This window comes from Mixophyes fleayi, chromosome 5 (assembly GCF_038048845.1).
Source record: "Mixophyes fleayi isolate aMixFle1 chromosome 5, aMixFle1.hap1, whole genome shotgun sequence".
Taxonomy (NCBI): domain Eukaryota; kingdom Metazoa; phylum Chordata; class Amphibia; order Anura; family Limnodynastidae; genus Mixophyes; species Mixophyes fleayi.
The window spans coordinates 232,855,309-232,869,072 of record NC_134406.1 but is presented as its reverse complement, the minus strand read 5'-3'; the positions used below and the strand labels follow the sequence as shown (position 1 = coordinate 232,869,072).

The 13,764-nt window shown below is 40.4% G+C and overlaps 1 protein-coding gene across 3 annotated transcripts in view; it reads left to right on the top strand.

Moving 5' to 3' along the window:
- Positions 1–3,551: 3,551 nt before the first annotated feature.
- The window catches only part of ORC5 (origin recognition complex subunit 5), a 48,928-nt gene continuing 38,715 nt past the window's right edge, over positions 3,552–13,764 (top strand). Inside the window, exons 1-6 of one of the 3 annotated variants that reach the window (XM_075213630.1) lie at positions 4,155–4,284; positions 5,246–5,361; positions 7,452–7,582; positions 9,282–9,374; positions 10,276–10,479; positions 11,021–11,095. In XM_075213630.1, the coding sequence (XP_075069731.1) occupies positions 7,472–7,582; positions 9,282–9,374; positions 10,276–10,479; positions 11,021–11,095 (483 nt within the window). In that variant the 5' untranslated portion in view covers positions 4,155–4,284; positions 5,246–5,361; positions 7,452–7,471. Of the gene's footprint in view, positions 3,610–4,154; positions 4,285–5,245; positions 5,362–7,451; positions 7,583–9,281; positions 9,375–10,275; positions 10,480–11,020; positions 11,096–13,764 lie in introns of those variants that run through there. The other 2 variants (XM_075213631.1, XM_075213629.1) reach the window with 2 other exon arrangements.

The window sequence follows — 13,764 nt, the reverse complement described above, 5'->3', positions numbered from 1 at the left end:
GGGCCTTGTTTTCGGACTCGTTTTCCAGCACATCCCAGAGATGCTCTATTGGATTGTGATATGGGGACTTAGGAGACCAAGTCAACACTTTGAACTCTTTGTCATGTTCCTCAAACCATTCCTGAACAATTTTTTCAGTGTGGCAGGGCGAATTATCCTGAAAGAGACCACTGCTGTCAGAGAATACCATTGCCATGAAGGGGTGTACTTGGTCTGATGCAATGTTTAGGTCAATGTAACATCCAATGAATGCCAGGACCCAAGGTTTCCCAGAGCATTGAACATTGCCCAGAGCATCACACGGCCTCCAATGGCTTGCCATCTTCCCATAGTGCATTCTGGTGCCATCTCTTCCCCAGGTAAATGACGCACACGGCCGTCCACATGATAAAAGAAACAGTGATTCATCAGACCTGGCCACTTGCTTCCATTGATCATTGTCCAGTTCTAGCACTTGCATGTGCATTGTAGGTGCTTTCAGTGGTGGACAGGGGTCAGCATGGGCACTCTGCCCAGTCTGCGGCTATGTAGCCCCCATACGCAGAAAGCTGCGATACACTCTGTGTTCTGATACCTTTCTATCATAGCCAGCATTAACATTTCATCAATTTGCACTACAGTAGCTCTTATATGGGATTGGACCGGACGGGCTCGCCATCGCTCCCCCACACGCAGCAATGAGCTTTGGCTGCCCTTGACTCTGTCGCCGATTCACTGCTTGTTCTTCTTTGGACCACTTTTGGTAAGTACTAACCACTGCATACCGCGAACACCATACAAGATCTGCCATTTTGGTGATGCTCTGACCCAGTCGTGTAGCCATCACAATTTGGCTCTCAGATCCTTACACTTGGCCATTTTTCCTGGTTCCAGCACATCGACGTCAAGAACTGACTGTTCACTTGCTGCCTAATATGTCCCAGCCCTTGACAGGGGCTATTGTAACAAGATAATCAATGTTATTCACTTCACTTGTCAGTGGTTTTAATGTTGTGGCTGATTGGCGTGTGTATATAAAGTTGTCAAAGTGGAAATTTAGAAGTGGCAGTATGGAAAATGTAAGAGTGAAATTTGATCATTTTACAATAAAAACAGGAGGAGGAGGAGGAGGAGTGGAGGGTGGTATGGCATACCACTGTATACACCCCCACTTCATCCACCTTTCCCGGTGTTCAGACCAAACTTCCAGAGCTGCCAATATGTAGGGCCTTTGGAAACCGGTGGTAATCTTTAAACGATTACCACAAATCCGACTACAACAAGCCCTACAAATAAAATTTGAATGTATCAATAAGCGATTAAATAAACAGACTTACCTGACACCCAACGCTGCAGATCTCCGCTGGCACCAGCATGCTGACAGCAACTTATTCCGATTGGACAGGTCTTCGGCACTACAGCTTGACGTCATTGCGACATCTGTCAATGTTAACTTAAAGCGACAATGTCGAGTTAAGTGTTTAAACACTTAACCTGAGGGGTCCCGACGTTTTGCAATCGCTTATTGATACATTCGGATTTTATTTGTAGGGCTTGTCATTGTCGGATATCTGCTCATCGTTCAAGCGTACCCAACCCTTGGAAACACAGGAGTTAAAGTGCCCCATGCATCAGCAGATCCAGCTGCTCAAGTTTAATGAATGCATGGATTAATAGGAGTAGCGCACATATGGGCACATACGGTCAATGACTAAATCATCCAGTCTAATTTATATCTGAACAACCCCGAGGGTTGTAGATCAGGATTATTGCTCATTTCCTACTTAACTGGTGCTCATGCCTTTCTAGACACCTCTAAACGTTGCATATCCCCTGCCTATGTTTGTACAGTGACATTTCTGGAATTGCATCATTTACAAAAGTATTGAATGAAGCGTTTATATAATGCCAATCTGCATGACCCTATAATACGTCGGAAGGATAAGAGTTTTTTTTTTTTTCCTTTAGAGCACTGTGTCTAATGTATACTAAGTTACACTTAAACAGTCTTACCCCACACTAATCCTGCCATTACCATTCTCATTACCTTGCTCAGTAGTGTTCCTTACCGTACATGACATTACCATTGTATTATCGGCAACTTTCATTTATTTTTCTGTTTAGTTTTCTCAACTTTGTGAAGAACTTTTTTCCTTTTGACAGCAGATATGTATTGATATTTTAATTAAATCATAAAATATCTGGAGAGATACTGTATATTAGAGCATACTTCCCAACTTTTGAAAGTTGGCATTCGGGAGCCTGCTGGGGGGGAAGGCTCCAAAAATGGCGCTATTCATCGGGAATCGCAGCATTTGGCCCCGCCCCCTGTTGTAGGTTTTGGACCTAATTCTGCCCACTTCACTAGGAAGTGGGCAGATCCAGGAGATTGCCACGCTCTCCCGAGGGTCCGGGAGATTCTCGCAAAATGCGGGAGTCTCCCGGACATTCCGGGAGAGTTGGCAAGTATGTATTAGAGAATGTATAGAACATGGTGTTACGATGACAACATATGATAAAACAGGCCATTAAATCTAAAGTCTATATTGATAAAATATGAGACGAAAACTTAAAACTTTCCCATATTTAAAAAGCTTTTGTGAGCAGGGATCTTCTCACCACAACACTAAAGTACATTTGCACAGCAGTTCTGCACTTTTGTAAATAAGCTTTATTTACGGTAAACTGACTGCGTGGCAACTGGTACCGACGTAGTTGATATACTGTAATGTCACAAATACAGGTTCACCACACCAAATGTCTACCTCCATTATAATAATTAACAGGTTCATTATAATGTTTAACACTATATGACAACCTGAAAGCTATAGCCCTCTGATTGTAGGATGAAACTGAATTGCATTATTCCGTTTTCATCAAACTCTTATTTCATATATTTAAAGCTTTACCTGCTAAGCGCAAAGGAGGCCTAGCATGAAAAGTTGGCAAGTATGGTGAAACTGCATATCATACGCAAACGTGTTTCACAAGCCATTGTTAACTACCACTGTGTTTGAGTTAGATGCATTGACTGGAGAAAACAGCATTTGGAAAACTACACCATACTTGCCAACTTTACCTCGTTGGCTTCATGGAGATCATGGGGGAGGTGGGTGTGTGGGGCGGGTCTTGACAAATTGCATCATTTTGGCCCCGCCCCCTAAACAATTGTCACAATTTTGGCCAATTACAGCAACAATATTTGTGCCACTTATCTATTGCGGGGACGAGAAGTGGGGAGATTGCACTGCTCTCCCAGAAATGCGGGAGTCTCCTGGTCATTCCAGGAGAGTAGGCAACTATGCATTAAAGAAAAGAAGCTTATGAATCTCTGGAGACTAAAGTGTCTTTTACATTTCTGTCTCCATTACTGAAGTCATGTTGTCTTACCTGTCAGTCTTTGATTTAATCTTGGTCTCCATGAAAATGGCCCCCTGCCATAGGCATCAATAAATGGACTGAGTCATCATGCCACAGATGGGGAAGCCAACCACGTCTTGTACTGGCTCAACATCAGGGAGATTGCCAGACTCTTCAGGGAGTGAGGGAGATCACCCCTATTTCAGGGAGTCTCCCTGACTTTCAGGGAGAGTTGGCAAGTATGAACTACACCTCAACCCAAGTAAAAATGTGAGTGGGTATGCTGACTTTGGAAACAATGGGTTTCATTGTCACGTCATTTTATTTGAACACAAATGTTAAAAGCTCTAGTAAATGCATGTAATTTAACACTAGTTCATCATTACCATCATTTAGTTATGTAGCACCACTAATTCTGTAGTGCTGTCCAAAGAACGCACTCACGTTTTCTGTGAGGGAAAATGAGCAGAGATTTTTACCGCAATTGCCAGCAATGTGCGCGGCCCGATATCCGGGTGCCACATTGCCAGCAAGTAAAAGTTTATTTACACGCAGCTGGCAAACCCCAATGGTCTTGTGTCCCCCTCCTAATGCTCTCTCCTACACTCCTTTCTCTAAAATAACATATATATATATATATATATATATATATATATATATATATATATGTGTATGTATGTATGTATGTTAATTAGAGATATCATATTGGAACACTAGGGCTGAATGTGTCTTCTTCTAACGGTAATAAACACTATGAAGTGGGGATCACCACAACAACACAGAATAGAATGTTAGTGAGAGGATTGTGGAGTTAGAGGAAGTGACATGAGCCGGGCTGAGGGAGGAGGAGCAGCTGCTGCTGGCGGGATCTCTCCTACACTCAGTAACATGGCTGCTGAGCTGCATGCCTGCTGATGCTTATTATTACCCAGATGAGGGCTGGACGTGAGTACCTGGATTACAGCTAAACGTATAACTGAGCCAGATTGTACAATCTCCCGTTTTGCTATCGCTACTGGTCACAGCTTTCCTATGCAGGGAGCAGCAGTAATAGTGTAGCCTCAATTCAATAACCGCAACTGAACAATGTTACTAACATTGCATGATAGGCGCAGGGGTATTACAGTTACTGGACCACGTCCGCCAGAGTTACTATGTAAAATATTAAGGAAACTATTGTAGTGCAGTTTACAGCGCTCTTGTACTGAGTAGTGTGATTTACATGACAGCCTCCATCTGTAGTGCTGACTGTATGACAGGTTTATTAAATCTTTATGTACATAGAATATTTTTTGGGTGTGAATGCGCCCTGATATCCTGTGCTCCCCTCCATTATATGTATCTGCATGCATGATTTTAGCATAGCACTCCCCCCCCCCCCCCCCCCCAAATAATTTATCATTTAGGAATCGTATACATGTCTGATGCAGGGTATATAGTAGCATCCTCTTCATATTGTAGCTCCACACTAAACTGAATGAAATGGTGAATGGATTCATAAAAACTAGTATTTCAAAGTCTTAAGTAAAGGAGTCACAGTATGATCACATAGCTGTTTGCCCCCTGATTGCAACATACTTCTTTTTGTTAAGAGCAAAATGAAACATGGATTAAATAAATATTTAATTTAACATTTATGTATAGTGCTGTGTAATGTGACTGGCACGTTATAAATAAACTATAAACACTAAAGTGGTGTTTATTAGGAACCCCGTATTTAGTTTTGCCTCCTTGCTGTGTACTGAATTGTTTTTGTCAAGTCACATTTGCTATGTAGGACTGAATAGCTACTGTAATTCTACAGAATTGGCTTTAATATGTAGCTTATCATAACATTTATTTTATGTGCATGTATTTCTTTATCTTATAACAAGTCTTTTTTTTTTTTTGATTTGTTAATGAGCAGTATAATTCTTGTTGAGGTTAATAACCAGTGGGATGCTTGGATTAATTGGTACCCTTGATGTTATAACCTTGATGAATTCGAAGGACCAGTCTCGCACATACAAACTCTGCCAAGGGGTGGGTGAAACCATCTACTTAAGTGATATTTACCATATTTCAACTAAATCTTAGCATTGCATTATACATCTATACATAATACATTAAATATCTATACATAATAAAAAATTTAAATCTTTTCTCAACCCTCCTACTCAAGCCCCTTTGACCACCGTCACTGCACAGCATCTCGCTTCAAACTTGTCCCACGTGAAATCCTTTTCCACGAGCAGTAACCTGCTCAATTCCATTCCTGCACCCTCTGGCACTTTCTCTTCATTTGATCCAACAAATGAAGATTAAATCTTTACTCTCTTCTTCGCTCTCCGCTACTTGTCCACAGGACCCTATAACTTCAGAACTCCATTTGCCATCTGTTCTGCTCATCGTACCCTTAAGTAACGTCTATACTCTCCATCTCCTGTTGTATCTTTCTATCAATATTACTACTATACTGAGGAAAAAAAACAAAACAAAAACAAATTCTGACCCAAAATCTCTCTTCTCAACTCCCATGCTTGTCCAAGATTCTTAAGAGGTTTTCCTACACTCTCCTCACATGCTTCCTTTGCTCTCACAAATTATTGTATCCTTTTCAGTCAGACCAACACTCCAGAGACTGCGCTGACGAAGGTGGTCAATTATATGATCACTTCTAAATTTAAAGGTCTGGGCAGCACGGTGGCTTAGTGGTTGGCACTTCTGCTTTACAGCACTGGGGTCATGAGTGTAATTCCCGACCATGGCCTTATCTGTGAGGAGTTTGTATGATCTCCCCGTGTTTGAGTGGGTTTCCTATGGGTCCTCTGGTTTCCTCCCACACTCCAAAAACATACTGGTAGGTTAATTGGCTGCTATCAAAATTCACCCTAGTCTCTCTCTCTCTCTCTCTCTCTCTCTCTCTCTGTCTGTCTGTCTGTCTGTCTGTCTGTGTGTGTGTGTGTGTGTGTGTGTGTATGTTAGGGAATTTAGACTGTAAGCCCCAATGGGGCAGTGACTGATGTGAGTGAGTTCTCTGTACAGCACTGTGTAATTAGTGGCGCTATATAAATGGCGATGATTATGTCATCCATCAGAGTTCATGTCTCTGGATCCACCTCCTCTCCGCTTACTCAATCAGTTGGAGTACCAAAATACTGTCCTAGGCCTGTCCTCTTTTCTATGTAAACCACCACTCTGAATGTCTTTATGCCATTTCATCTGGATGTTTGAACCTTAAAAAACACATCTTTTTATCTTTCCACCAGTTAACAGAAGAAATGTACCTGGCATATCTACCGTCGTACTGTCAATAGAAATAAATCCTGCCCTTCGAGCTCTCACTGCCTAGGTGTTCTCCTTGGATCAGAACTGTCATTTGTTTCCCTCATCCAGTCTGTCTCCAAATCCTGTTACATGTGTTTAAGAAAATCTCTACAATTCACACATCTCTCGCAAATCTGTACTAAAATTCTTATTCATGCAAATTGACAATTCCCTTCTTACTGGTCTTCCTAACGTGCAGTCCATTTTGTGCGCAACAGCTAGACTAATTGCCCTTGCCAAGCGTCCCATTAGTTCTGCTAGTAACCACTTTGGTTAGCAGAATCTGCTATAAATAACTTCCACTAACAAAAGTCATTAACAAACCTGCAACAAAATACATCTGTTTACGTTTATCAAATTATCTCCAAACTCAATTTCTTTGCTGTGCCCAAGAACTGCACCTCACTCATTATTTGTGTCCATTCACTGTTACAAGACTTTATTTGGGCAGCACCCATGATGTAGAATTCCCCCCTCCTTGTACAACAAGACTTTGCCCTAGCCCACAGAATTTCCTGAAAACCTTAATGAACATAGCTGTGACTGGATCATAAAACCCTGCTGGCATTGTTTCTCCTTTCATGCTGGCTAGAACAATATGCATTATGTGGCACTTAACCTCACGTATCAAACTCACATTTTCCTATAGATTGTAAGCTTGCGAGCAAGGATCTCTTTATTTGTTTGTTAATGCCCAGTCTTTGTTTACTGTGTTTGTTTCCAATCGGGAAGTGCTGTAACATATACTGTGATGTGTAAGTAATTGTTTATTATGATTAATATGTCTGAATTGTGTTAATTTGCAGTTAATATGTTGAAGTGAAACATGAACACATTAGAGCATTTCCCGTATCCGGATGAAAAACTTCAGAGACTGGAAAAACTTGTCCTCTGCCGAGAATTACAGTTGTCAACATTGCTTTCGATATTTGGAGAGGTATCAAGTAATTGTTTTTTATTATTTGTTTTCTTAAACCTGCAGTACCTAGGGTTGGAGCAGAGCATTAAAGCTGTTTTTAGTTTCACAGTCCTGGCTGGAGATTGTGGCTCTGACGTGTTGGAGCGGGTTGTGAACAGAGAGTCTTCGAGAAGCTGCAATCGTGGACATTTTGGCTTCTCATTGGCCCTCCTGCTCATACCTCTGTTCTGCAACTATTATAAAGCAGTAAACAAAAATGTTGGGATTTAAAGGGTCTTCCTGAGCAACAATACAAATTCCTACCTTCTGATTGATAATATATATAAGTAGACTGGTATATACTATTTACACATTATATATCTATTTTGCTACTGCAGGTCATATATTTAATTGACCTCTTCATAGCACTGCAGGTTAAATCAATTAACATCTTCATACCATATAATCCATGAAGCAGGATTATATAGGTACAGGATGGTAGTGTTTCCAGCTTTTATTATTAAGATCACTTTCTATAAGTATACTTTTTAATCCACATTTTCGCTTTTTAAATTAACTTCAATAAAGGTTATATTTTAACATAAGGATGAATTAAATGTATGTAGTAGAATAACTAATTATAGAGGATTCTGTGCACCTAAATAAAGAAACTTCTGTCCTTTCCTCTTCCTACTTATGATATTGTTTGGTTTCCAGGTAGCACCCCAGCTAAATTGATTTATATGATATATAACTAAATAGTATACATTATTCAAGAATATTTTCCTACTAGACTGGGCAAGAATCCTACAGTTGGTGCGGTAGAATAACCCCCTGTTACATGATAATATAATCTGTAAGTTATTATCAGTTTATTGATTTGTCTTATCCCTTTGACCTGTTTTCAGCTGTTGGTCTTGAGAATGAGGTCTGGTTGGGTTATTTAAACGTGGTTAGGGGGAATATACTATTAAATGCAGAGTCAGTCCAAAAGTGGACAACCCCTTTAACTATCTTGCTTTTTGGAAGCCTTAAGGCTTGTTTTACTAGTGTGCATATTTTTTTTAATTGTACATTTCTCTTTCCTGCCATTCTGGAACACTGTGACCATGGGGTATAATAGGTGAACCTCAAGCTAGGGCACTTCAGTAGGTCACTGTTCAGTGTGGGTTGAGGTGTGCACCCTTCTGGCTTCCCTCACCTCTGCCAGCATTGCAGCCCTCCCCTGAGCGCATGGAGTAGTGGTGTGCATGATTGCATCACGTGGATGTATTGGCTGGTGTGTATGTACCAACTGATACCAATGCTTCCACAGGTATTAAGGAAGTTATAGGACAATGGGTATCCAACGCTCTGGTGGCTTCCAATTGGCTGCGCAGAATGTGGTTCTCCAACATTCAAGTGTTGGCATTCGGTCACCTCTTCGGACTGATCTTCTGATTCAGGGCCCTCTTCGTTGCCGCTCTTTAAGTTGTCTGACTTTGACGGCATGGCTACTGAAACCTCCGAATGGGAGGAGCTTTATAGGGAAGGTGCTACACACTGAACAGTAATCTATTGAAGTGCCCTAACTCCAGGTCCACCTACTATACCCCATGGTCACCGTGTCCCCCAGTGGACTCCGAGAAACGGAATTTGCAGTGAGTATAAAATGCTATTATACTGACACATTCTCAGCTATGAGTTGCTTTAAAAGCTATATTGAAACCTGATTCATTGGATGACTTTTTCCTTTCAGCCTTCCCATCTAAGCTTTCCATCCATTTTTATTTATGGGCACACTGGAACTGGAAAGACGCATGTCCTGAAATCAGTGCTGAGCACACTGGAGGTAACGCTGAAAGCACATTCTGCTTCTTTCTGGGCACTTGACATACTTCAAAGGGGGAGATTATTTTTTTTTTAATCTAAAAAGTATGCCTTTTTTCCTAGAACCCTATAACTGCATTATAGTTTGAGTATATATGTTTGTGTCCTTATAATTTGGGAAAAATAGACTTTTTTTTTTTTTTTGTGGGATACAAATTAATTGCTCAAAATAAAAGTTGAAAGCTAAAGCATCACTGCAGGTGTTATAAGCCATTAGCAGGTTTTACACCTTAATCACCATATCATTTAAAAGGTGAACAACATAAATGATTTGGATTTATGGACCATATCTCTTAGAGGTGTGTTTCATATCGAAATCTTCCCAAACCAATTGGACAGGAGCTTCTTTGTCGCTACTCCAAGATATGGTGTCATTGTGCATAACAATGATCAAATAATAATGTTCGTTCTTTTGAAAACTTACGTTTGTTTGAACTATTGTTGGGCTCCTATTGTTCCAGTTTCTGAAAGAAGTCCGTTTCTCCACTGGAAATATTTTATTTTGAATGATTACTTTGATTTGAATGGGTTTTCTCCACTGTTACAGAGAGACTAACAGCACTGAAAGTGGGCGGCAGTGGTTCCACTTATATGGGAGCGCCCTTTGGGGTGTCACCACCATAGTTTTTCTAATTGGGAAGAAAGCGAATATATTAAACTTCGGAAATTAGAAAAACACATTTAATCTACTTGTGCAACCAAGTTAACAGAACTAGTGAGAAAAGGTTCCTATGCTTTTCACTAGGGTGCATTGTACAGTAACAGTACAATGAAGTTTGATTATAAGTCTGCTAAACTATTCGTTGGGGGAAAATAAAGCGACTATAAAAAAATATTTTGTGTCCATTTTGTTTATTTTTCAGCTGCCTCACGCCTTTGTAAATTGTGTGGAGAGTTTCACAGCTAGGTTGTTGTTTGAGCAAATACTTGACCAGCTTTACAACCACTTCCCTGGTTCGGAAAATGAATATTCTTCTTATGAGAGATGTGACACCTTTAATGAGTTTGTCCGGTTGTATAAAAAGGCGGTTTCAAGCCAAGGATTAGAAAATGAAACCGTTTACATTGTGAGTAATTCCATTCCGTTTTCTAATCTCCACTCTACTGGGCTGTACTGTATGCCAAATGTATGTACTAATTGTCCCATATCATGGCACTGACACTATCCATTCATTCTGATATCTAATTCTCATTCATAGACCAATTCCTATGTGGATATTTTCGGTTCAAAAACTGCATTATCTCTTGTCTAATTGAATGTGCTTACTAGATTTGTGTACTACATAACCTGGGAAATCCTTGCTGGATGCAGTGTTTTGTGAGACCAATTGTATATTAACATTTTGGTAATCCACACTTAGGTACTATATAAGTGTAACACAGTTTCGGTGTCACTTGGGCTATATCTGTACACCATACTCTGTTACGGGATTTTATACTGATACAAATTTCACCCAATAAACTTTTAAACTGTTACACTCTTTCAAAGTTCATTTTTTAGCTATGAATGTGATTAGTAAAATGGATTTTCATTTTCATTATGAATATTTTTGTTTCCCGTGTGGAATGAGTGATTACCATTTTTAGTATGATACTGTCTTTCATTAGGTCATTGATAAAGCAGATCTTTTGCGGGAACTGGAGGCGAACCTATTGCCAGGCTTCCTTAGACTTCAGGAACTAGTAGGTGCCCGAACATTTTTCTCTTTTCGTATTTGTGTTCACTTAATAAATGATTATTTTTGTGTTTTTTTTGTTTTTTTTTAAATCCACAACATATTGCATAGAAAAGGAGTGTCACATTTTTCACAAGTGCGTTGAAACCAAAGCAGACATAAGGCCGACGTGGTTTATATCCATAGTAGACTATTTTCCCAAGAAAGTATAGATAAACATGAACACTGCAACAAAGTCCTGAAACCTTGGGATTAGAAACCGACGGGGGGAAAAAGATTGTCGATGCCTTAACAATTTAAATAACATGGGGGGAGGCGGAGAAGAATGTACAAAAGTCTGGGAGGAGGATAAAGTAACCAGAAATGGGGGCTAGGAATACACTCAGAGGGACTTGAACCATGACCAAAGGAGCTAACGTTTGGAGAGATGAGGCCACTTGGGGGGACAGGGACACAAATCAAAGGGTAGGTATTGTATGATTATGACAACCAGGGGCCCAAATGTTGTAGAAGAGTATCTCAAAATATTTGTGTTCCATTTGGTATGTTTGCCATATCCTTTTGATAACCAATAAAAGAGATGGGGAATTTCTTCACTTGGTGCAGTGATCAATGTGTGTCTGATAAACCGGTTTTGATCATTTGGGCTTCTGGGATTGGTAATGTAATTTGGATCAAAAATTAAAACATCTGTGACAGGAAAAATTACGATTTTGATCTGCGATAAAAAGTGAAATTGGGGCAGCTTCACCAGACATGTAAAAAGGGTCTCTACAGCAGCCATCTGATACGTACGAGAACGTACTTCGCAGATTGGTCAGGGCATAGTACCATCTTCACAACCCTCTCCCAGATATTGGCCCAATTCTCTGCATCTAAGGTCTCCCCAAGATCTGGTTTCCATGTAAGTTAGTGACGTTCCTCCTTTATACAGAGCATTAGTAGTCTCGTTTTTGGAGAGTCAAGATGATTTCCTTAGTCTCAGCAATCACTCGTATAATCTAATAGGTGATTTCTGGAGGCATGGTAGAAGCGTCTAATTCTGCTCGTACTGGTGGAATTACCCCACAGAAAATCCATGTAATTCTTAGAGCAAACATCCCCCTTCCAGACTGTAGAATCTATAATTCGCACTGGGCCACTTTGTGGCAATATATCAAGATAAGTCAGTTGGGAAAGTTGGAATATCCCATAATGGAATAAGCGAGGATGTGTATGGGGAAAGATTGTATAATCTACAATGTGTCCATATCCCAAAATCAATCGTGGATAACATGAAGACCCCTCTCTTTTGGCGATCAGACTACTTTTCCATATGAGCGAAGGAATGTAGATCTAATCTTCAAGTTTACATTTGGAGGTAAAGCAGGATTCAAGAAGCAGACCGAAACCCAATTCTTCACAATCCTAATCACTTTTATTATTCAATTTAAAATCGACCTGTTTTAATGTAACAAACATCTAGGGGGTAGCAATAGTTCCCAACTTCTGTCATTTATCAGAAAGAACACATACTTTAAGCATCCAGTTAGAATGCTTCACTGAAATTAATTAATTATTAAAAATCAAGTTTATGTGCATATCTCTCGCATCAGTTATACAGAAAAATCCTTAAATCAAGTTATCTGTTTAAAGCAAAGGGGGTTCAGGTATTTTAATTCCGAAATCCAAGAAGCTTCTTATTAGAGGTGTTTATTCCTGTCTCCATCCTGTGCATCTTGTGTACTGTTGTCTATTACTAAAGTTCAAGCTCTAAAGTGTGTGGCAACTGCATTAATACTGCATTCTTCTCTATCTGTGGGATATGTTGATGATGTCTTTTTGTGTGGAGGGGTGATTCTTTTTCAGCTATTGATTTTGTTTCATGTTTGGGTTCTAATTCTTGTGGTTTGACATTTGTTGGTCATTGTAGCGCATTGTCTGTGGGTTTTTTAGATGTTTCCCTCAGGGTGGTCGGAGGTCGGATTGAGTCTTCCACTTTTGGGAGGGAGGTTGATTCCTGTGACTGTCCATTGTTTCAGTGGTCGTCAAGGGATTTGGCTTGGTGGCATTCAATTTGGACGGTTGTGTGGATTGCGGAGGAGTTGCTCCGATGACGCTAGATTAGGTGAGCGGGCTAGGGATTTGGTGGGTGCATTTGGAGAGGGGAAAGTCCAGCTTCCTTATTGGAATATTCTTTGCGGTCCTCTTTAGTTTTGAATGCAGAGGATTTGTTGGTGGCCAGTGGGCCTCGTGGATCTGGGATGCCTTCCTTTACTTCTTTTGGGTGTGAGCCATTGTTCATTTCCAGATGCAGTGGATGTTCATCTGAAATTAGAGATGTTGTTAATTTTAACTTTAATATTCTACGTTTGGATCCTTTGTTGGGCTCTACATTGGGAACGGGAGCTAGGATGGTTTTCATAAAGGCCAAAAAGCTTGGTGGTGGTTTAGCTCCTAGTCATTGTGCGGGGCGACGGGTTTCTGGCTTGGGTGGTGCGATTTCCTCTTGGTTGTCTGTTCCTGGCTCTGGGGGAATTGTGGTATGTTTTGGGTGTGGGGCTAGGATGTGCACGGCTTGTGGTTTCGTAGATTGTGGAGATAGTCCTTCTCTACTAGAAAGGGCTTTCATGTTGGATCTTATATTAATTGTGGTGCTGAGTATGTTGTTTGCATGCTTTGTTGCTCATGTGGGTG